Below are 23968 nucleotides of genomic sequence, written 5' to 3' on the forward strand. Positions count from 1 at the left end.
GAAATAAGGGTAACTAGACAGCAGGAGTCCAGAAGAAAAGGAAGATGGGGGAAGGAGACCCCGGGAAGCAAGACCATCTACCCTGGGACTGGGAACACCTTTTCCATCTAGGGTCACTAAGGTCGGAGAACGCTTTACAAGCAGGTAAAATTTGAGCCAGACTTTGAAAGAAGTATGGGATTTACATAAATGACAAGACAGGGGAAAGACGTTTCAGCCAAAATGGACATGAACAAGCATGAAAACATTTCAGACTTCATGTATGTTCAGGGGAAAATGGATCTGCCATTTGCCTTGAATGGCTTCATGGTGGACAGTGAGTCATTATATGGAAGACGTATGAGTACTTGAAATCCTGTTACAGTTATGCAGCTTTAAACAAACTGCAGGCTTTCTTCAGAAAAACATTTAAAAATATGATCGATCTACCACTCTAGAGAAATAGTAAGCAGAATCTTAAGACACCTCTGGAAAGTTATCTTCCAAATCTTAGTCTTAAAGACCAACTCTCAGACAATAAACTCAGCATATGACTTTTGCTCACTAATGGAATACACCGAAGTAACAGATTTCACAGTCATTTGCACACCATAAATTGACACTTTAAAGACATCGAGTTTCCTAGTTTGCCAGAAGACACAATACAGAGTTGATACAATTTTCAAGCTATTTATTAATTTGCCATTGAACTGTTGTTTACCACTTAGATAATAGAACACAAACTATTTCCATGTACATGAAACCAGTAAATCAAGATCAAAGTCAAGATTTTCTCCCTGGAGGTTTTTGGGGTTTTTTCCCCTTCTATTAAAGCTATTATGGTCAAGTTAACACTCTCCCCATTAAATTATTATCTTCCACTTCTGGCTGTGTAAACTTGATTAAGTTAATTAGCTCTCTGCACCTCAGTTTCCACATCTTTAAAATGGATATAATAGGACTTACCTCAAGGGGTTGCAATGAGGCTAAAATGGGGCTAATAAGGTTTTGATTTTCTCTCTTAAAACCCTAAAAAATTATCTAAAATCTACTGTATCTCACTGTACGTTTCCAGGAAACAGACATTACAGCCTAGCACTTACAAGTAGTATATTAAAGTTAAATAACTTAAGGCCAATAAATATCAGTAACACAAATATCTAAAGAATAACAGAAATAAAGAATATGAAAAGGCTGTGACACTGAAAACTAGAAACAAATAGATACATATTGCATGTTAGAAATTAATGGACTACTAAATCACTTTTTTTCTGATTTATATATTTTCAGGCAAAAAAAAGTACAAACTATATGGCTCTTTAACAACCATATCACTTTTTGCAAAGCCAAAGAAAATCTTATATGGAAACTGATTTGTAAATTAATAAGCGTTTACTTTTAACATGACTTTTCTTCCTTAACTTTGGTGGTTTTCCATTTCAGTCATTCCCTCACACTCTGCCTGGGCCACACTGTTCCCTCTGCCTATAACACGTTGCCACCTGGTTCAGAGATTTCTACATGTCCTTAGGATTCTACTCGAGGGTTGTTTTTCTCATTATTAAGTGTACGGTTCTTTATACAATATATTGTGGAAGCAAGTCCTTGGTCAGATATATGTTTTGCAAATATTTTTCTTCCCATCCACAGGGTGACTTTTCACTTTCTTAACGGGGTTTTACAAACAGCAGACGTTTTTAATTTTGATAAGTCCAAATTATTTTTTGTTGTTGTTGTTTTCTTTCCTGGCTAGTGCTTTTTGTGTCCTGTCTCAGAAATCTTGGTCCACCCCAAAGCCATGCACATTTTGTTGCTGAATAGAAGTTTTAGTATCTTAGCTTTTACATGTACTTCAGTGAACTACCTGCGGCTATCTTTTCTGTGAGATATATACTCATGTCTCCTAAGTCTCCATTCTCTTCCATTATTCTATATATCTGTCATTATATCAATTCTATACCGACTTGGTTTTTGTAGCTTTTGAGTAAGAATTATAAAATAGCAGTATGAGTTCTCCAAACTCCAAACTTCATTCTTTTTCAAGATTGTTTTGGCTACTCTATGTCCTTTGTATTTCCATATAAATTTTAAAATCAGTTTATCTATTTCTAACAAAAAAAAAAAAGAAAAACCCTGCTGGAATTTTAATTGGGATGAAATCGGATTTATATAGCAATTTGTGGCTAAGTCACATCTTAATAATATTGAGTCTTCCAATCCCTTAACATTGTATATTTCCCAATTTATTTAGGTTGTCTTTAAAATATTAAAGCAATAATGCTATTGTTTTATTTCATTTTCCAACTGTTTGTTGTTAGTATATAGAAATACACTAATATGTGTATAGTAACTTTGTATCCTTGTATGCTGCAACCTTGCAAAATTTACTTATTAGTTCTAGTAAGTTGGTTTTTTTTTTTTCTTGGTAGATTCCTTATAATTTTCTATGTGCACAATCATGTTGTCTGCAAAAAATAAAAAAAGAAAACTTTTCTTCCTTCCCTTTTTCCTTCCTTCCTTTTATTTCTTTTTCTTGACTTATTTCACAAGGTAGGGCCTCTAGTTTGATGCTGAATAGACATGTTGAGAGCAAGTGTTCTGTTTCTGAGGCAAGTGTTCAATATTTCACCAACTATGATAGCTCTAGTTTTTCATAGATCCCCTTTATCATATTAGTAAGTTTCCTTATATACCCAGTTTTCTAAGAGATTTTACATGAATGAGTGTTAAATTTTGTCAAATGCTTTTTCTGTATCTACTGAGATGATCCCATGAATTTTCTCCTTTATTCTGTTAATATGTTAAAACGATAAGCTAACCTCTCATTCCTGGGATAACCCCATCTTAATCATGATACATTATCCTTTTCATACATTGCTAGATTTGACTTACTAACATTTTTGTTAAGGATTTTTACATCTACAACCATAGGGTTATTGGTCTGAGTTCCTTTTCTTTCTTTTTTTTTTAAGAGATTTTATTGGGGAATTGGGGGAGGGGAACAGAGTGGAGAAATTGGAGAAGGGGAACAGATAAGTTGCTGTCCTTTTGTTCTTCAGTCTAGTTGTGGAGGACTTCGCTTCACTGGCCCATGTTGGTATTATCATTGCGCTCTTCCCGGCTGAGGCAGTCGCTCGCCAGCCATTGGACGGCCACTCATGGCGGCTCACGCTCACTCCTGCTGCCGGCCAGGCTCACTGCAGCATACATCATCGCCGGGGACTCACGGCAGCCCAGCTCCAGGTTGAGCTGTTGTTCACCACCTTAGCTGTAGAGGGCAGTGTCACTGGCCCTCATGTGGGATCCGAACCGGGGCCCTGTTGCTCAGAGCTGGCGTCCCAAGCTAACTCCTAACCAACATGCCACCCGGCCAGCCCTGAGTTCCTTTCTTACAGTGTTTTCGTCTGATTGTTACCAGGCTTGTGCTGGCCTCATAAAAAGGAGATGGGAGGTGTTCCTTCCACCTCTATTTTTTGAGTTTATTTACCGTAGAAGTGGTATGATTTCTTCTTCAAACGTGATAGAATGTATCAATGCTGCCATCTGAATTTAGAGTTTTCTTTGTGGGCAGATTCAAATTCTTTAACACATAGTCAGTTTTGTTTTTTTTCCTCCTTGTGGCAGTTTTGTTCATTTGTATCTCTCAAGTTGTGATACTGTGATTTATAATAAATACATATTTGTTCTTTGTCCCCATTTCTGGCACAGAACTCCTAAAACCTTTGGAAATTCCTAAGTGATAACAACAAAGGTGTCTTTTGTTATGTTAATAAGGTGACTTTTTGTCCACACCAAAGAATGCTGCTGGTGGCCAGGAGAGCTAACCCTGTGATTAGAGGATTGGAATTTTTAGCCCTAACCCCATGACCTCCCTGGAGGGGAGAAAGGCTGGAGGTTGAATCAATGGCCAATGATTTCATCATCCATGCCTATGTAATGAGGCCTCCATAAAACCCCAAAAGGATGAGGTTCAGAGAAATCCTGGGTTGATGAACACACAGAGATTGAGGAAGAGTGGTGCACCTGGAGAGAGCATGGGAGCTTCGTGCTTTTCCGCATACCTTGCCTTAAGCATCTCTCCCATCTGGCTGTTCCTGAGTTATATATATATCCTTTTATAATAAACCGGTGATCTAGTAAGTAATATATTTCTCTTGAGTTCTTTGAGCCATTTAGCAAAGTAATAGAACCCAAGAAGGGGGTGTTGGAACCTCCAATCTATAGCCAGTAGATCAGCACAGGTGACTATCAGGACCTGTGACTGTGGCGGAAGTGGAGTTGGTAAGTCTTACAGGACTGAGCCCTTAACCTGTGGGATTTATAGCTGCGATGCTCTGATGCTCTGCGTGTAGTGTCAGAACTGACTTGAACTGTAGGACGCCCAGCTGGCTAGTGCTGGAGAATTGCTTGGTGTGGGAACCCCTACACACTCACAAATCTGACTGGTATCAGAACCCTCACAGAATTTTCCCATTTCACCTAAGTTGTCAATAAAGTTGTGCATAATATTCCCTTTTTCTCTCTTTAATGCCTGTAGGCTTTGAATGATGTCTCCTTTATTTTATTGTAAATATTGGCATTTTATCTCTTCCATCTTAGTTAATCACACAGACTGATTTCTAAAGTTCAAAATCCTTTTCGGAGACTAACATAAGATCCCTATCTGGTCTGCTGTCAATCAAAGCCAACTAAAAAAGACATACTTTTTTTTCCTATGAAAAATATGCCAAACATTTCACCATCGTTGGAAGAAATCAAGTAGTATTCACTTCCTATGCCACATGTTTTGAGGATATCCTTACGTTTCCTGAATATATAAGGACTTTAAATATCTGCCTACCTTTTTCCTAGTTATGCCACTTGATCCAAACACAATGTTTCAGTAACGTGTTTGAAAGTAAAAGTTAGATAAACAGACGATGGTGGTCAAATAAAGAGACAGCCAAGAGTAGCAGGAGTAGCCAAGGAATAAACAGGGAAAAATGATCTTTCCAAGTTCTTCTCCTAAACTGACAGGGAATTTGCATTATCCCTTGTCTACTGCAGATGCAGTTCTAATGGCCGTGAGCCATGTGGCTCTGTCAATATCCTCAGCTAGAGGTCTTGTTTGGCTCACAGAACCCCAAGGAAGACCAGTGCGACCCAGTCTCTCCCACTGCGTCCATGGTGTAATTGTAACTGTTCCTCCTGGTATGGTTTTTAATCAACTGCACATTTGGTGAAGACACTGTTGGTGCTCTTAGGCAGCAAAGGCTTATGAGCGTAAGAAATTAAGGCAGCTAAATATATATATATATATATATATATATATATATAACCTGATCTGTACAAAGAAGTTACAGATGGCCGATGGCATCAGACAAAGTGCTCAACCTCACTAATCATCAGGGAAATGCAATCCAAAACTACAATGAGATAACCACCATACCCTCTAAGAATGGCAATTGTTAAAAATCAAAAGATAACAAGTGCTAGTAAAGATGGGCAGAAAGGGAACCCTGATCACACTATCGGTGGGACTGTAAATTGGTACATTACATGGAGGTTCCTCAAAAATTAAAAACAGAACTATCATATGATCCAGCAATCCCACTTCTGGGTACTTATACAAAGGAATTGAAATCAGGACTTTTCTGAAGAGAATATTATTCAGCCTTAAAAAAAGAAGGAAATCCTGGGGCTGGCCGAGTGGCTCAGTTGGTTAAGAGCTCGCTCAAGAGTTTGAGCTCTGAGCAACAGCGGTTCGAGTCCAGCCCGAGCTGAGCAGCCGCTGAGCTGCCAACAGGTAGCAGGATGGCTCAGCTAAAAACAAAAAACAAAAAACAAAAAAGAAGGAAATCCTGCCATTTGCAACAACATAGGTGGACTGGGAGGACATTATGCTAAGTGAAATAAGTCAAACACAGAAAGACAAAATGCTATATGTTCTCACTTATGTGTAATCTAAAATAGTCAAACTCATAGAAGTGGAGAGTATACTGCCAGGAGCTAAGGAGTGAGGGAATTGGAGATGTGATGGTCAAAGGGTACAAAGTTTCAGTTATGCAAAATCAATAAGTTCTGGAGATCTACTACACAGCATAGTGCCTACAGCTAACAATACCATATTGTATACTTAAAATTTGCTAAGGGGGTAGATCATATGTTAAGTGTTCTTACCACAAAAAATAATAATGATAACAATAAAAAGGGGTGGAAGGAAACTTTGGAAGGTGATGGATATGTTTATGGCCTTGATGGTGGGGATGGTATCATGGGTATATACTTATCTCCAAACTCAGAGTTTTATATATTAAATATGCACAGCTCTTTACATGTCAATCATACCTCAATAAAGGGATTTATTTAAAAAAAGAAATGACGGTATCTAAAATATTCAGAACTCTGAAATATTTGGGCATCTAAAAACTATTTTAAGAGTAGGTACCTTTTACGAAGGTATCCCTGGATGTCTGTTTAAACAAACAGCTTTATTTCAAAGTCAACTAGAGAAGCTAGCATTTTCTGTTAACTCTTAGTGGCACTATATCACTGGAGTCCAAACCAAACATCACTTCTTAGAAGAGAAATACATCCCCATATGTGGAATACATTCAAGGACATCGGTTTTCTCAAAAGCTTCTCTTAATCCTCCGAATTCAAACCATTCTCTTTGGAGATGCCTATCAACCTTGATTATACTTTCTTCATTTGTTCACTAGTCTCACTCTGTCAGATCCTCTTTGTTAGTGGCTTTGCTCTTTCTCCAACATCACTCTCACTGACGTCAAGAAATCCTGCTTCTATTGCAGAATTGGCAGTTGGACTCTGTAATTACTTTATATGGTATTTGCATTGTATTAGCCAATACATCTCATAATCAGTGAGCCTGAAAGACAAGACTGATTCAATTGACAGAATAGCTGCTGATGTTAAAGGAGTAAGGATGTGCAGGGAATTCTCTTGTTAATGATTAGTTGATTATTATTTGTTAGAACAATTTCTAAAACCCTCCACAATGTATACTTAGGTAAAGAGCAATATATATTTTTCCTTCCATGGTAACTTTTCTTATTCTTGCTAGTTAATATGAACAAATAATTACAAGATGCACAAAGTAAATTATCCTAAGTTATTTGTGCAAAAAAAATTACATGAAACAAACTACTTCTATAATACAGCTAAAAAGTAACAATAGCTTCAATATAACCAAAGTCAGAGTTCTCTCACTTTAAAATTAACTTTTGATTAAAGTATAATATACATACAAAAAAGTGCAACACCTATCACTTTTGAATTTTAAAGTACTCTCTTGATATAAAATTTATTTTATTTGAAAACATGATTTTGGAAAACTAATGACACGTGGAAATATGTTTAATTACAAATAGAGGAAAATAATTTTAATCTTGAAATTTTCACTGGCTCACGGTCACTTAAATTTTCTCTCCATATCTTTGCATTTTCTTTATACTGATTTCAATTTGGTGAGGATAATTCCAAAATTGAGGTACTATAAGAATTCAGACATTGAAAGAAGCTGTGTCATTTAGTCCTGTTCTCAAACTTGGAAAATCACCAGGAGACCTTTTCTAAAAATAAGGTTTTGGGGTCTCACTCCCAAGGATTATGTTCTGATTCATTAGCTTAATTATGGGTACAAGGACCTGTAGTTTTAAAAGTTGTCCAAGTGATTCTAAACATCATCCAGGTTTACCTGACTTAAATTCCTACCAAAGCAGGAATCCACTCTGTAATCCCTTAACTGAAGGTCATCTTACCTCTGCAGAGAACACTGTAGGCCATCTATCCATCCACTGATCCTAGTTCTGCCCTTCACAGCCATACAAAATTAACCTCTTTTCCATATCACGATCCTTTAAAATACCTTTATACAGTGTTTTAAGAGTTTCTTCTTTCCTCCATTTACAAAATTGATGATATATAAAATATATAGAGGGCCGGCTGAGTGGTGCATTGGTTAACAGTTGGCTTGGGATGCCAGCTCTGAGCAGCAGGGCCCCGGTTCAGATTCCACATAAGGGCCAGTGACGCTGCGCCCTCTACAGCTAAGATGGTGAACAACAGCTCAACCTGGAGCTGGTGATAGGTGTAAGTCACCAGTGACGGCGTAGGCTGCAGGGGAGCTGCAGTGGGCTTCTGTAAGCTACCGTAAGTGGCCAGTACCCAGCGTGAGTGGCCAGCAGCCGGTGTGAGCTGCCAAGAGCCGCCGTGAGAGTCCATCCAGTGGCCGGCAACCCATCTGCCTCACCCGGGAAGAGCGCAATAATAATACCAACATGGGCCAGTGAAGCAATGTCCTCCACAACTAGACTGAAGAACAAAATGAAAGCAGCTTGTCAGTTCCCCTTCCCCGATTCCCCAATAAAATCTTAAAGTATATATATAGATATAGATATAATATAGATATAGATATAGATGTCATTGATATATATTAATTTTGTAAAGATAGATGATAGATAGATAGATAGATTTCCATTCCCCTTATGGGTAGAGAAGGGTATCTATATATAGAAAATGAAAAAAAATAGTAAATTGAAAACAGTTTCCTAAAATCATAATAATAAAGATCAGATTTAAGCTGGGTGCCCAAAGCAATCCCCTCCCCTCACATATACTAGGTATGAAATATGTTTCTAGAAGCCAATATACAGAACCCAGGGGAGAAAGGAGGTGTCGTTGATCAAGCTAAGTTCTTTTAAACACAGAATATTTACTTATTAGGAAAATGCCAGGGATTAAAGATGTCTCGATATCTCAAGGTTAAAAAAAAAAAATGATGCCTCTTAACCCCCAAGATCATAGTAGCTAAGACATACCCAGAAGAAATGTAATCATTCTCTCTACTGACATTTAAGGATCCTCTCCACACTGTAAGGAGAAAACCAAAATGTTCTTACGAAGTCCTGTCAAGATGAATGCAGTGAACAAAAGGTAGACATCAAAAGATTATGTCTTCATTAGTTGGTAAGGGGGAAAAGGTGTGGGATCCTAAGCAGCACTGCATACGTATCATTACTCATAACTATGCCAGATGTCTCTTCAGAACAGAGATAGTCAACAAGGGGAAAAGGCAATAAGCAACCAATTCTAAATCAAAAACATGCCCAATATCAACCAGAAAACTCAACAGAAGCTAATCTCAGGAAAAGTAAATAAACTCTTCAACTTGCTGTTTTTTTTATAGTAATAGTTTGTTCTGATCTGTCTAAAAACTTTCCCAATGACAGATGAATATTCAAAAATGTTAAATTTGGGTTCTAAATCTATTCTCTTATTCACAAATCTACACAGTGGAATTTCTTGCATATTAATAGGTAACTAGAAAAAAGAGGAATTACAAAAAAAAAAATTTCCATCACATTAAGTTTCTTCAACCTATAGTAACAGTATATCCATTTGTCTTTCAGATTATCTTAGAAGTACAAAAGGCCATCTTGCAGATTTCATTGTGAAACAAACTATTTGCATAATACTCAGTTTTTTAAAGAATATGACAACTTAAACAAAAAAACTATTTTGGTGAAAAGCGATGCAAAAGTGAGCTTTTGAGTGAAGATGTCTTCCTACTTCAAATCAACAGAATATATACAAGGCTCATAATATTTTAGCATGTTTAATTCCTTACGGTCAATTAAAATTAGATAAATACTGGGGCAATCTTTAAGTTCTATAACCATTCGTTTTACTGATCTAATCACACAGACTAGAAAGGAAAACAAGTGCCTACCATATGGTCTTTCTGTAACTGCTTTCAGTAACAGCATCTGTGCATCTTTACCAACATTCGTGTCGTCCATACTTAAATCAGCATATTGTTAAACATAATAAGATGACAGGTCCCTTCACAAAGCGAAGAACAAAAGAAACTGAATCTCACTTCTGTGCCAGATTATTTGTCCTGGTCATAACTAAAGAAAGGAAGAAAGAGCCAGAGATTATATAATCAAGGAGCAAAGACTTCATTACATGTTTAACTTGGAAGAAATGAATGCTAAGGAATACTAACAATGTATGGAGAAATTTTCTTTAGAGCTGGGTACTCATCTCATTCAAGGCCCTTATCGAATCATAGGTCCCACTCCCTACGTTCAAATCCAGACTTCAACTGAAATGCCCCTTAACGATACCTGCTGCTGGCACTGCTGTTATTCTCAATTCCAACAGGCTTTACCTCGAATCCTAACTTGCAGCATAAAGCTTTTGACATGCAATGGTACTCTGAAAGATTTAGGTACATGAAGTAACACACGTTTAAAATCAAATGATAGTGAAAGAAAAATTAAATGACAGTGCTGTATTATATTGTACTACAACTAACCCAGAATAAATCCCAGGCCTCCGCGTAAGAAAACATATGCTTTTAAGAAAATGTTTAAGTATTGTTTTTAGTAGTGTGCGCCCTTTTCAAGTATTTAAGCATTATTTTAAGAAGTGTACCTTTTCTAGAAACCAGATTTTCACCAGACTGGTAAAAAAAAAAAATTACCTATTTTTAAAAATCTGTAAATGGTGTCTTTTTATTGTAGTTTTGGAATTTAAAGAAAAATTACAAAAATAATATAATCCTTAAAATTCCCATCATCCAGAATTAACAACCATTAATATTCTGTCACAGTCAATGCTGTGATCATTTTTTAGCTTAGAATGAAATGTTTATGATATTTAAAAAATATAATAAAGGACATTCATATACTATTTGTTTTAAGAAAGGAAAAAAAAATTATCAGTACAGATGCATTATCTTTCCATAGTTTCTCTACCAGTCTGATTCTCCACTCACTAGTCTGTTAATTATCACTATCTCACCTCTTAATACAAATTATTTCATACACTTGTACTACTACACACTGCCTTGGTTACTGTTACTTGGTTACCAGCTTCCCAAAGGTAAAAGATACAAAGAAGAAAGGCACCAAAAATGTTAGCAGCAGTCCTAAAGGAAACAGAGGTCTGAGGAAGAACATACGTACACTTCATACTCTACTACACATTTTTGTATAATCTAAATTAAGTATTCATATATTCCATACCTAGATGCAAGCTCAATAACATTTTGGAATGTTTCTTGGTCTTCATTCATTGGGAAAAAATATCTGAGGGCTTACAACTTGCTAAGTACTCTTTTAGGCACAAGAAATACAATGTGAACAAAACTGCACTTAACACTTACATTCTAGATACATTATCTGTCCAAATAAATACAGAAAATGAGAACATGTCAGATGGAGATTATGTGACAGGGAGAAAAAGAAAACAAGGAGAAAGGAGGGCACGTCTTGTCATAGGAGCAGGGGAAAGGTGTTCAATAAACAGTGGTCAGCAAATGCTTCCCTCAGCAGGTGACCTCCAAGCAAAACCTGAGGCAGACACGGAATGGAGCTCTGCAGACACCTGGGGGAGTGTTCCAAGGAGAGAGTACAGCAAGCAAGTGGGAAGGCTCTGGGCAATGCCACGTGGTGTGTCTGCACCAGAGCAGGAGTCCAGTGTGGCCAGTTCAGAGTGAAGAGGGTGAAAGTAACAGGAGGTGAGATCAGGGAGGGGGAAGGGGACGCTGTCCAGGGCTTTGCAGGGCACTGTCAGAACGCTGGCTTTGATCCAGAAGGAAATGAGAAGCCATTAAAGGAATTTGAGCAAAGAAGTGACATGATCTGTTTTATAAAAGGTCCACTCTGATTGTGGGGTGGAGAACAGAGTCTAGGCTGGCAGGGACTGAAGCTGAGAGAGCAGTCACCCAGGTTTGCATGTTATGCCTAAGAAAAAAAAGAGAGATCAAAGATCACTCCCAGATGCCTGGCCTGGAAGACGCCTGGCCTTATTGCTTAAGATGAGGACGACTGTGGAAGGAGCCAGCTGGGAAGGTGAGCTGGGGGAGTGGATGTAGACAATCAGGAATTTGGTTTTGGATATGCCTACTTCATATCCAAGTCGAGTCTGGGTGGTCAGGTCAGTTGGATATTAGAATCCGAATTCAAGGGATAGGTCAGGGTGGACCAATATATATGAATTATCAGTTTATACTTGATATTTAAGACCATGAAACTGAGTGCAGCAAGCGAAAAAGCGGGTCAAACTGAGCCCTGAGGTATATGAGGATTCAGCAGGTCAGGAAGTTGAGGAAACTTCAGAGACTGAGAAGGAGGGAGCAATGCGGCAGGAGAGGGATCAAGAGAGCATAGTGTACAGGAATCTAAGTGAACATGTAATAAAAATTAAGGCCTTTCCCGTATATCCATTCATTCATTCAACAAATATTTATTAAGAACCTACTATGTGCCACACACTGAAGAAACAAACATGGTCCCTGTTTTGTGGAGCTTGCAATCCAGGGAATCCAGACAAATAAACTTTTAAGTACTATTCTCAATAAGGTACATAGTGTTTGGGGATCATGCACTAGAGCAGCGGTTCTCAACCTTCCTAATGCCGCGACCCCTTAATACAGTTCCTCATGTTGCAGTGACCCCCAACCATAAAATTATTTTCGTTGCTACTCTATAACTGTAATTTTGCTACTGTTATGAATCGTAATGTAAATATCTTTTTGTTTTCTGATAGTCTTAGGCGACCCCTGTGAAAGGGTCGTTCAACCCCCAAAGGGGTCGCGACCCACAGGTTGAGAACCACTGCACTAGAGGCAACCAATCCAGTCTAGGAGGGTCAAGGAAGGCTTCCCAGGGGAAGCAATGTTGAGGAAAAGACCAGAATGATCAGTAAAACTCAGCCTTGGAAGGGTGGAGGAGAGCCTGAAGGGAGGATGGAGGAAGACTGCATTTATAAGGACCTGAAGGGAAGAGATACTGTGATGCGCCAGGGGAACTGAAAGTGGTGCAGTCAGTATTGGATGCATAGAAACAGGAAACAGACAGTAGGAGATGGGCAGGCCAGACTATCACTGTCTTGAAGACTTCTTGATTTCAAAGGCAATGGGGAACCAGAGAGTTTTTTTCACAGGGAAATGCAGTGATCAGCTTTCTGTTGAAGAGGACACTCTGACTGCCATGGACAGAGTGCAGGAAGGGGACAAGGCCAGGTGACTGGAAAGCTCGTTAGGAAGCCTGGCCAGCGGTTCATCACTGAGAGGTAGCTGACCTGAACTCAGGTCGTGGCAGTGGGATTTGGAATGTAGGCTCAATAGGACTTTGGACGGGAGGAAGGAGGAGAGATGAGTTAGGGACGATAACCTAGTTTTTGACCTGGACAAATAAGAGATAGTGAAAAAAGGAAAAAAAAAAAAAAGGAAGACAGGAAAGAGGGAAGACTGGTGTTACGAGAAGAATCTGTGGAGTGTGAAATGCCTGTGGGCTATCCAAAAAAACTGGTAAAGAGACAATTGGCTATACAGGTCTAGAGATCAACCATAAAATCTGAGAGAGAGTTATAAATTTGGAACCACAGGCATATAGATTAAAGCCATGGGGAAGTGTAAAATAAAACCCAGGGAGTGAGAAAAAAGAATAGAAGGATGCGAAGGCCTGGCTTTAGTTAAAACCAACATAAAAGGGGCAGCAGAGGAAGAAGAACCCTAAGGGGGGGTGGGGGGGGAGAGTAAGAGGGAAAGATATGGAGGGAGAGGGCGAGCCGGAGAAGGAACAAGGGATTCTGGGATAAAAGCAAAGTGTATAGTGTATATTCAAGAAAGAAGAGCAAAAGTATGCATCTTCATGTGAATTCATACACAGAAGCATGCCTTATTTTATTATTTACACTGTTCCAAAATCAACCAACTAATACTTTCCATTAGCAATAACACAGTCTAGTCGTATAGCCTAGGTGAAGAAGCAAAAGATACAATGAAATAAAATAATTACCATTAGTATATGTTTGTTTTAATAATAGGTGAAAGTGCCAAATACTTGGACAACACTATGAGCTACAGGTAAAAAGTGAAATAAATGTTAGAAATGGGAAAAATAATGGGGTCAACAAAGCTGAGGAAAATTTTTTCACCTTTGGCTTAAAAAACAAACAAAAGCAAGTTGAACCTCAAAGGATGACTACTATATGGTAAGAAAGGGGGGTGTGGGGGTAACCAGTTAGCTCAGTTGGTTAGAGCATGGTGCCAATAACACCAAGGTTGCCGGTTCGATCCCCGCATAGGTCACTGCAAGCTGCGCCCTCCCTAAAAGAGTCAACTATGCCATTGTAGCATAGCAATGTGTAATCAATGACCATGGCTGTTCCCAATAAAATTTTAAAAAAAAGGGGGGGATGTAGTTACTCAAGCCTAGGTCTCAGAATACTTCTCAGATCAGACTGCGCGCACACACACACACACACACACACACACACACACACACACAAAACCCAAACAAACAAAAAAACACATTTGGCTCGGAGTAAGTAAAACTAATATTGAAAAATACATCTTTCAACGTGCAAAGTATCAAATTTTGTGTGAACACAAGGTGCCATCCTTAGAGCATAACGCCAAAATCTATTCTACTGGATTGTCACAATTCTTTATTTGAAGAGGATTCTTAACTGTTTTTTAACTTTCCAATATTCTGGGGGGGGTGGGGTAGAGGGGTGGTACATAAATTTATTCATATAGCAAAACAATTAGATTCTAATTCTTAAGATGAACAAGAAATTTCTGATTATTTTTCAACAAGCAATAGACCTTATTCATAGAAGGTGCACTTAGCTAATTATTGGGCTGTCGAAAAAGTCATGACGCATTTTTTCTATGTTTTTCGTTGCAAAAATGCATCATGACTTTTCCGACAACCCAATATTTAGATAAGGCATGAAACAGACTCTTATTAACTTACTACATGGATTTCTTCTGTCCTACAAAGTTAAGTTTTTTGACTGATTGACAGCATTAATATTAAGACATACATGCTCATCTCCTGGTTAGGTAAAAACACAAATTTGTTCTTCAAACACACATTCAGAAACACAGTTATCGGGCTTTAAATTTTTTTTAAACAATGACAGTACTACTCTAGAATGTAATACTTCTAATAATTAAACACAAAAATTAAGTGCAGTGTTCAAAGACTTAAATGTCTATCAACCCAAAGTTGATACCCAAAGTATTCCTGTGGCAACTCTCTTATTACTAATAAATAGCCACAAGATTTAATGTACATCGGAAGCATCAATAATTAAACAGAGACAGTAGCTATAAAAGTTGCCCTCACGCCTCACCCTGAGACTATGAAGTGTTTGTTGTCTGACAGCATATCGCTCTTTATTTCTATTTCCAAGAAAGAGAATCCAAGAAAACTACCTATTCTTCAAAACAACAAACAATATCATAGTTTAATACAAACTCAAGTATGTATGTAGTCTTTAAATGAGCAAAATACATACAATACAGTGTTTTCCTGGTTTCCAAGCTAGAAATAATGTGATCATGCCAGCAGTAAGGTCCAAATGAAAACAAATTTCACAGCCCTTAAAAAAATACATAGCTGTCACTGTTAATAAAAGCCAAGTTTGCAACTGGAAACACTGCCTTGTAAGCCAAGGACAAGATGTGTTTATTACAAATTCTTGGTTTCAGGACATCCCTTAAATGACAAAAAAAATATATATATATATTTTTTCAAGTAACATTAGTTCTTGCAAATATAATGCAAATGGAATGCTAATTAAAGTATTCACTAGACAATAATAAATAAAGCTTTAGGACCTCAGTACATATTATTATGTAACTATAATACACATTAAGCAATCACCAAGTTGTAGGTAGGCCTTCCAAAAGGAGTGATTATGGTTTACCAAGATCAGAGGACTATGATGTTATACTTAATCACATTTTTTTACCTGCAAGCAGGTGTTTACAGGTGTCAAAAAGTAAAACACTGATTCTAACTGTAAACCTGTAGTTCCAATAAATCTGCTGTACCTACCTCACTATTTCCTGCATATACTTTCTAACCCAATATGAAGTAAGCTGCATGATGTAATTTTCTCTGCATGCTTTACAAACAAAAATTTAACTTCTGATTCATTTTTATTAAAATACAAAACTCACACACTGAGAACTAGACTTGTTTCAATAACCATGAAATTCGAATTTAACACGAGGCACAAAATGAACAAGACTGAAGGCTCATTTGGGGATGTTATTGCTCTCTAAAGCAACCTTCAATCTTTCAATAAAACTATAGGCATCTCAAAAGTAAAGTTTACACAGACAACAACACTCAGTACGTTTAGCAAGCAAATTACAGAAACCGTCAATAACAAACTAAACACAATATAGTCATTATAGAAGTAAACCCGAAATATAAGGAGAAAAAAAGATGAAAAGCAACAGGGCATACGGGGGTCAAAAATCAATGGATTTTCTATGATTTCTGTCCTGCCTGCTGGAAATATTTCAGGAAGCCTGGCATTAAATCTTGGCCCTTCCAAAGACGCTGGACTGAACGCAGCAGCGCAAGCCACCTGACAACCCAGAGCAGTTCACAGGACTTCTGAGCAGTGAAAGGGCCTGAATAAAAGGCCAGTAAAGGCAGGAGATTTTTCAGGGAGTTGGAATTGCAACTCTATAAAGTAGTTTTCCAAGGCTGTGCCTAACCTCACCACAGGAAAAGACTTGTTTTTCTACCCAAAGCAGAGATCCACACCAACAACAGCTAGGACACCCAGTGTCAAACAGAGACTAAGACTAAGGTCCAGACGCAACAAGCACACCAGCTGCCACCATCTCGGAGAGCAAACCTGGGATATGCACATGCGAAATGCACAAAGCCAGCCCTCCACCAGCCTAACTCCAAAACTACGGGAGGATGGGAACTGAAGGAAAACAGACTTTTGGTATTCCCAGCCACCTGAAATGGAAGAATTCCCTGCTTAGAGGTGACCAAGATGGGGACATTTCAAAGTGAGGAAAACATTCTTGCAAAAGAACCACTGGCAGTTCCTGGAAACAAATATGGGCGAGGCTTCACCTTGCTTAGTGGTCAGGCTGGAGTGCTCCCACCAACCAGCTCGAAGTCCCCAAAAGCCTCTTTTTAGGCCCAGTGGCAAGTGAACTCCCATTGGGAGGACACCCCATCCACACACACACACACACACACACACACACACACACACACACACAGGCCACAAGGGGCCAGGGATATTGCCTTTGTGCTTACCTCACAGGCGGGGGACCCGCAAGCCTTGAGCGTGTCACCATCTCCCTCAGGCAGACCAGTCCGACGTGTAGCCATCATTTCATTTCAAATTACAAAGAAGGGACCAACCCTTTAGAGTCCACATTGGGGGAGAAATGCCGCTACACAGCAAAAAGGGAAGGATTCCACACCAGGCTCAGAGGAGGGGCAGGGCTGGTGAAACAAATACTGTGCCAGGGAAAGAATGTTTGTATCAAGCCCCTGCTGCAAAAGGCCCTAATGATGTCTTCGGACTTCAACTGACTGCCCCGTCTTCGTCCATTTCTCAAGACTTCAAAAACAAAGACAGATCTTCTTGGCAGCCAGCTGCAGAAAGCAGTCCCCTTCCTCCTCGCGAGTCCAAGAGGAATGAATCTGAGTAGGTCGTGAAGGCTCGAGCTCAGCTCCCAAGGAGATCGCTCCTGGAACAGGGAAAAGTTAAAGGGCGTGAACTTTCTCCAGACTCTGACCTTAGCCTTGCCACATGTCTAGCCCAAGAGCGAGTTTCCTACACCTGGAAAAATGATTTGGTCCATGCTGATGCACCACACGAATAAAAGATGAAATAAGTTTGGGGGGGGGGGGGAGAGAGGGAGAGAGGGAGAGGGAGAGAGGAGGGAGAGAGAGGAGGGAAAGAGAAGAAAGAAGAAACTAGAAGGAGGAGAAGGAGAAAGAGAAGTCTATAAATCAGGAAAAAAGAGAAGAAACATCAGACTGCACGGTGGTTGCGTGAAACACGCCTGGCTGTTGTACAGCCTTCAAGAAACACCATTCCCTTTTCAAGTGCATTTAAGTAATGTATTTTCTGGGCAGAACAGGAGTGTTTATGTCGCATCACCCAGATACGTACACTTAAGGGAAGTTTTCTTTCCACAAGACTAATATGGATAATACTTCTCAAAACCCTTCCTCGCTCCCTTCCCACCCAATTAAAAACAAAAAGCCAGCCTCGGACGCAGCCAGCAGCGGCTGGGTGGCTCCGGGCGCTCGCAGCCTGCCCCTGCGCCCGGGCCGGTGTCCCCGAGGAGGCGGCTGTTTTCCTTGGCCCGCGGCGGGGCTGGGTGGGGACCGCGCGGGGCCGGGCGGGACTCGGGCGCAGCTCCCTCTCCGGGGCATGCTTCTGGAGCCACCTAAATGAAGCCGTAGCCTAAGCAACTTTTATTTAGTTGCTGCTCCCCGAACTACCACTCGACACTATCTTTCCCTTTCCCTGTGGCCACCTAGGGGGGAAGAAGAAAAAAAATAGGAAAAAGAAAACCACCACCCACCTACCACGATTTCCTCCGCCCCTCCCAGAGGCGGGTTAGTGATCCCGATCTCCCGGGCGGCCTAAATTTGTACTTCGAAAAAGGTGTATGGAGTCCGGGAGGAAAGACAAAAAGCGAGGGGCTCACCCTTCCCGCCCGCTGGGCGCAGCGGCGAGCAGGAGCCGGGACGCGGGCCGGGCGCCGGGCCCGGCCGGGACGCGCTAGGCCGCAGGCTCGGTTAATATTCATGAGCGGCCCGGAGGCGCCCCTCCTCCACGGCCGCGGGCCGGACCCCCGCGCCCGCCACCGGCCTTTGTGCCCTTCCCTCCTCCCGCCGGCCCTCCCTCGTCCGCACACGCGGGCGCGGCCCCTTCGCCCCAACCCGGCGCTCCCGCGGGCTCCCGCCGGCCCCACGCCAGCGCTGGCCGGGCGAGGTGGCGGGAAGGGAGGGAGCCCGCGACCAGCCCGGCTCTCCACCCGCCCGCCCGCGGGCGCTGCGCCCTCGCGGCTAAGGCGGAAAATCTAGCAGACACGCACCGGAGGAAGCGGCGCGAGTGGATCCGCACGGGGCTGCCCAGCCCCAGGGCCAGCGCGCCCCGCACGCCCAGCGCGAGCTGGTCCGAGCCGGCGGGCTCTCGGCCGCCGCGGGAGGGCGTGGGGCGGGGCGGCGGCGGCCGCCGGACTCTCCCCTCGCCTCGCCGGGCCGGGCCGGGGCCGCGCTCCGGCGCCGGCGATCGCCAAGTGACAGAAGTGCCTCGCTCCGCAGCCGCGCCGAGCTGTTTCCCGGGGGTGGATTTCTCGCTTCTTCCTCCCTGGATCCACCTCCTCCCACTCCACCTCCTTCCCCTCCCCTCCCCAGGGGAGGCTCCGGGGTTGAATATTTTCTGTCTTGAATAATACGGTCCCGGGAACAGGCGCTGAAGAAGGGGGATTAGCCGGGGAGGGGGGTGGTGAGGGGGGCGGCTCGCCACCCGCCTCCCGAAGTGTCTCGGGACCTACGAGCCCTCACCCCCTCCACCTCCCCCAAACCAGGCGCACACAAAACCTTCCCCGCCTTCTCGGATCTCCCGAACCGGTGAGCGGGAGCGGCCAGGAACCGGGCTTTCCACTGGGAAGACACTCGGTGCTCGGCATCAGGGCCGGAGAGGGGACAATTATACAGCTAGATGTGCGGCATTGAGGGATCGCAAGTCCCGGACTTGGGGGAACATGTCTTGGTGAATTTTTGCTGCTTTTTTTTTTTTTTTTGCAGCGGGAGGGGAAAGAGGCTGCGAGGCGAAGTGGGACTTCGAGATAAGGGAGTGTCCTTTCATGCCCCGCAGCAAAATAGCTTCTCGGGGCGGGGGAAGGGGGTCGCAGCGAAGCGTTCTTCATTCAATTTTTTTCCTTCTTTTTAAATCTTCAGAGCAGCTGGACGACTTCGGCTTTGCTGATGAAATGGAGTACAGGTGGCTTCGCTGCCCCACACTACAGGTCAGCGGCTCGGGGCCGGGGCACCGCCGCAGCCGCCCCTCCGCACCCAATTCCGGGGCCAGGCCGCAGACCCCAGGCGGCTCGCCCCGCCCCGCCGCGCCTCCCTAAACATCTCCCGCTGCAAATGGCCCAATCGGGAGACTCGACGAGCAACACGAGCCAATCAGAGGCTGCTGATTCAGGCTTCCCTCCACCCTTTGCCCCGCCCCCAGTAGGAAATACCACCGCCCCCCTGTCGCCCCTTCCCACCCCACCCCAGATCCCCGGAGGTGGCTCACCAGCTCCTAGCCTCGCCGGGATGAAGTGGAGTAGCCCGCCGAGGCGGCGGCGTTTGTCACCTTGTCACCCACATCCTCGCCCCTCCCATACACCCTCCTCCCTTTCCCAGTCCTCCTGCTGGTGCTGTTGAGGGTCATTTTTATCATTATTCAGGCGGGGGACTGCCAGCTATTGTGTCTGATCAGCTGCCACCACCATCCTGAGGGAAAAAAGAGGAACAAAACCAAGAAGCTATGGGGTCTGCTTACCTTTTCCTTCTTTTTTACCAGACTACCCCCTGAGGATTTAGAGACGTCTCTTCACTCCACCCCCACCCTCCCCATCCCTGCCTGCCGCCTCGGGTCTTATATTTTAATGAGAAAACAACAACAACAAAAACATTCCACCTGAATTTTTAGATCCTCCTAAGAGTGGAAGATGACAAATATTTAGAATATACAACTAAATCCTCAGCCTCAACTAAAGGAAAGACGTTGACCAGATCATTTTTATATGACCATATAAACTTGCATATTCTTGACAGCCCCTGACAAAACTAGTCAGCCAACAACAAAGAAAAAAATAGAATAAATTAGAAGGAATGCCTGCCAGTCAGTTGGTAAATTACTGAACAGCCCACTGGGCTATAGTAGTATACAGTTCTAGATGCTGTTGAGTAAATTAACAAAATGAATAGAAATGCAGGATTCCAGTAGCATACGTCTGGTGGGCTTTAGAGATTTAGAACGTGTCTAGAAAGGAAAAAACAATTTTAAGCATAAAACAGCTTCTTACAAATGCAAATGTGACATAAACTGAGCATCTAACAGCTGAGGACATGCAGGGTTAAGATTTTTGTAATGGAAATTTTTATAAATGTTGATTTCGAGAAGGGTTTTCAGTTTGGTAAAGGAGGGTAAATATAAATTGCATGTCTCCAGGGAAGGAGACATGAAAAGAAGATAAAACACATTTTAGGAATTGTGGGGAATTAATATAACCTAGAAAGACATTTCTATAAGAGATAGGTGGAAGGATCAAGATTACAATCTAGCTTTATCATTTACCATATGACTTAGAGCACGTTATTACTTACGTGTATATATACTAGAGCTATCAAGTAATAATAGTGACTACCGTCTATATAGTGCTGCCTCCGTGCTCCATATTCTTCAAGGAGCTTATACACAACTTAATGAGGTAGGCGTGTGGCAGAGCCAGGATTAAAGCCCAGAGGGTAAGCTCCACAGCACTGTACTCCCTATAACATGGTTTTTAATAACAACAGCTAACACTTAGCTTACTATATGCTAATTATTGTGCTTTGTGGGTACGAATTTAATCCTATCCCTCTGGGATCAGTATGAGTATGATGTTCCAGTGTTTGGGGATGTTTTTAGGAACCAATATGATAATTTACTATCATATGGATCTTATGTGAGTTAGGATAGGTATCATTATGATGTTTCAAAATTTGGGAATGTTTTTAAGAACCTTTACAATAAGTGGCTATCATATGTATCTTATGTGTATTAGGCTATCTGGATAGAGAAAGACGAAAAGCACATACTAAAATTTGGGAAACCTCGGTCCTAGTTCTCTACTGGGACCTCAGAATATGACTGCCTTGCTGGGCTGCTGAGAGCATCAAATGAGATAATAAATATAAAGGAGCTTTAAAAAAGGTAAACACATCATTCCAATTAAAGTAGTATTATGAAGCAAGAAATTGTCCTGTTTCCCCAACAGGAACCCTACTCTTTATAACGTTTTATTCGTATTTATGAGTTGACCAAAGTGGAGGCATCTGGGAAGTGGCAGCCATCAGCCATTCTCCAGTCCAAAGGCTAATGGTATACTTGATGGAGAATGCCAACACTTGGTGTTCTCTCCAGCTGCCCATCCTGGGCATTTCACTCAGTAACACCTCCACCAGAGGGAGGGCAAGAGAAAGGAAAAAGAGCCAAACTTAAATAACGTGGCTGCTTGTTAACCACCCCAATGAGACTTGGTGAAACAACAGGTTTGGGATTATTATAACTGAAAAGAGATTTGAAATTAACCGTGGGTTTCACAATTGATATCTTGATTGTTTTCTTTATCCCAAATATTGTGGGTAAGCAAGACCTAACAGTAATTCTAGCTTTGTATACTTTGAAAGGCTGATATTTTCCTCTTTCGATCAGAGTTAATAAATGTGTGGATTTTCTATAATCTAACAATTTAGAGTTTCTCTAGAAATAGCCTCAAAAATTACTACAGCTATACTAATAACAACTACAAGAAAATCTTGTACACTATAATTCTCGCAGTGTAGGCAAGACATTTTAAAAATTGAGAACTATATCCTCAAAACGTGAGTTTTGACTTTGTTAGTGACACAACGATATTGTTTTGGTGAGCCATTATCAAGGAAAATGTCAAAGCCAGAAATAGAACCAATGTGTCCTAGCCCCTGGTCTAATGTCATTCAGTGATAATCTATGGATGATTTCTACTCTGAATATAGAAGTTGGCAATTCTAAGAGGCACAAGTGTTTGCCAGTGAATTCCACAAATGAAATGTGTAATTTGGGATGAAGCATTTGCAAAACTATGTGTCTGAGGCAGTTAAAACCAATGGCCATCAGAGGAGTGAGCAATTTTTTGGTTTCAGGACAATACTGTAGACTTCATTTCTTATTGATGTAATATCAAAAACACACTCTCTACTAATATTTCTTTGAAAAAGGCTTTAATGTGGAATTGTATAGCTACAGAAAACCCACCTCTTCAGCAAGGCATGCAATTTTTGTAATCAAGAGAAGGGAGTAATTTTTTTTACAATACAATTTCTAAGATTCTTCTTCCTTCATCACCTCTTACATTAATCTGTAAATTATTACTAATTTAATGCTCTGTATTTGCTATATTTATGACTTATTATTTCTGTCTTTAATTATTAATTTCTAATCTAAAAGATAATGACACTATTTAATTCAACGTGTACAGTCCCCAGCAAAGTGCCACACATATAGATATTCTTGAATAATTTCTCTGTCTTCAGCTTATTATGCTCTTTTCTTCCTCTGGACTAGAACTCCCCTTGAGTGCTTCTTTTTTATTTGTTTATTTGTTTGTTGCTATTAATTAGTTACTTGATTATAAACAATCTCAATTTTTTCTGGAATATTGTTATTTTTTTCTCTATATATTATGAAACTTCTCTAGGGCAGATTGTTAGGGCTTTTACTTCTTTTCAGGCTCTCAATGCGTACCACAGTTTTGACATATAAAAATCACTATAAAATTATTCAAGACGTGAATGATGTTTGTGTCACTATTATTGATAAATATTTATACCTCAAGAAACTCCTGGCTGACCAACAATTCTCCGGATTGCAGGAAGATATGTGTACATGTCTGTGTACATATGCCCAAAATGGACAGTACCTATGATAAGACGTGTCCACAAAGAGGACACTTGGCGTGGGTCTCAACTTCTGGAAATGCCACATTTTACCTCTTTACCTAACTTCACCTTTGGTGACTGAAAGGTTTTGTGGACATAACACCACGCCAAAAATTAATATCAGTTGCATTTCGGCAATCCTTATAAAATTTCAGCCCATAGTTTATGTGTAATCATGCATTAAACATTTTCTTCTGGCTTCGAATTATTTTTTAGCACCAGCATCTTTGTAATTAAAATTGAGTAGTATGGTAGTCATATTCATCAGTATTATTAAGAGTTTGTTTCTATATTTTAAGTCAAAATAAAAATGAAAATGTACAAGTTTTATCCTAAGAATCATGACTTTCATTTAGAAGCATTCCAATTTTCCTTAAAAATATGAGACCAGTTTTTAAAATGTTTCCACCCACCCAATTACATATGAACTGGAACACCCTGTG

General features: G+C 40.9%; 2 protein-coding genes across 2 annotated transcripts in view; one reads left to right on the top strand and one right to left on the bottom strand.

Moving 5' to 3' along the window:
• Positions 1 to 18965, bottom strand: part of ARHGAP21 (Rho GTPase activating protein 21) — a 117825-nt gene extending 98860 nt beyond the window's left edge. Inside the window, 2 exon segments of the mRNA XM_019668316.1 lie at positions 17079 to 17518; positions 18881 to 18965. Of these exon segments, the coding sequence (XP_019523861.1) occupies positions 17079 to 17156 (78 nt within the window). The 5' untranslated portion in view covers positions 17157 to 17518; positions 18881 to 18965.
• Positions 18494 to 20225, top strand: LOC109396472 (formin-like protein 3). The gene is made up of 3 exons (XM_019668312.1): positions 18494 to 18580; positions 19376 to 19560; positions 19749 to 20225. Exons 2-3 carry the CDS (start codon positions 19510 to 19512, stop codon positions 20223 to 20225), a joined length of 528 nt encoding a protein of 175 aa, XP_019523857.1. The 5' UTR covers positions 18494 to 18580; positions 19376 to 19509.
• The last annotated feature ends 3743 nt before the right edge of the window (positions 20226 to 23968 follow it).

Source organism: Hipposideros armiger, unplaced genomic scaffold (genome assembly GCF_001890085.2).
Source record: "Hipposideros armiger isolate ML-2016 unplaced genomic scaffold, ASM189008v1 scaffold_524, whole genome shotgun sequence".
Taxonomy (NCBI): domain Eukaryota; kingdom Metazoa; phylum Chordata; class Mammalia; order Chiroptera; family Hipposideridae; genus Hipposideros; species Hipposideros armiger.

What these genes read in the sequence shown, in the direction of transcription:
- LOC109396472 (XM_019668312.1), top strand. Translation starts at nt 19,510, where the DNA reads ATGTGCGGCATTGAGGGATCGCAAGTCCCGGACTTGGGGGAACATGTC. An exon ending in ACTTGGGGGAACATGTCTTG is followed by an intron (nt 19,561 to 19,748) that starts GTGAATTTTTGC and finishes TTAAATCTTCAG; the next exon opens with AGCAGCTGGACGACTTCGGC.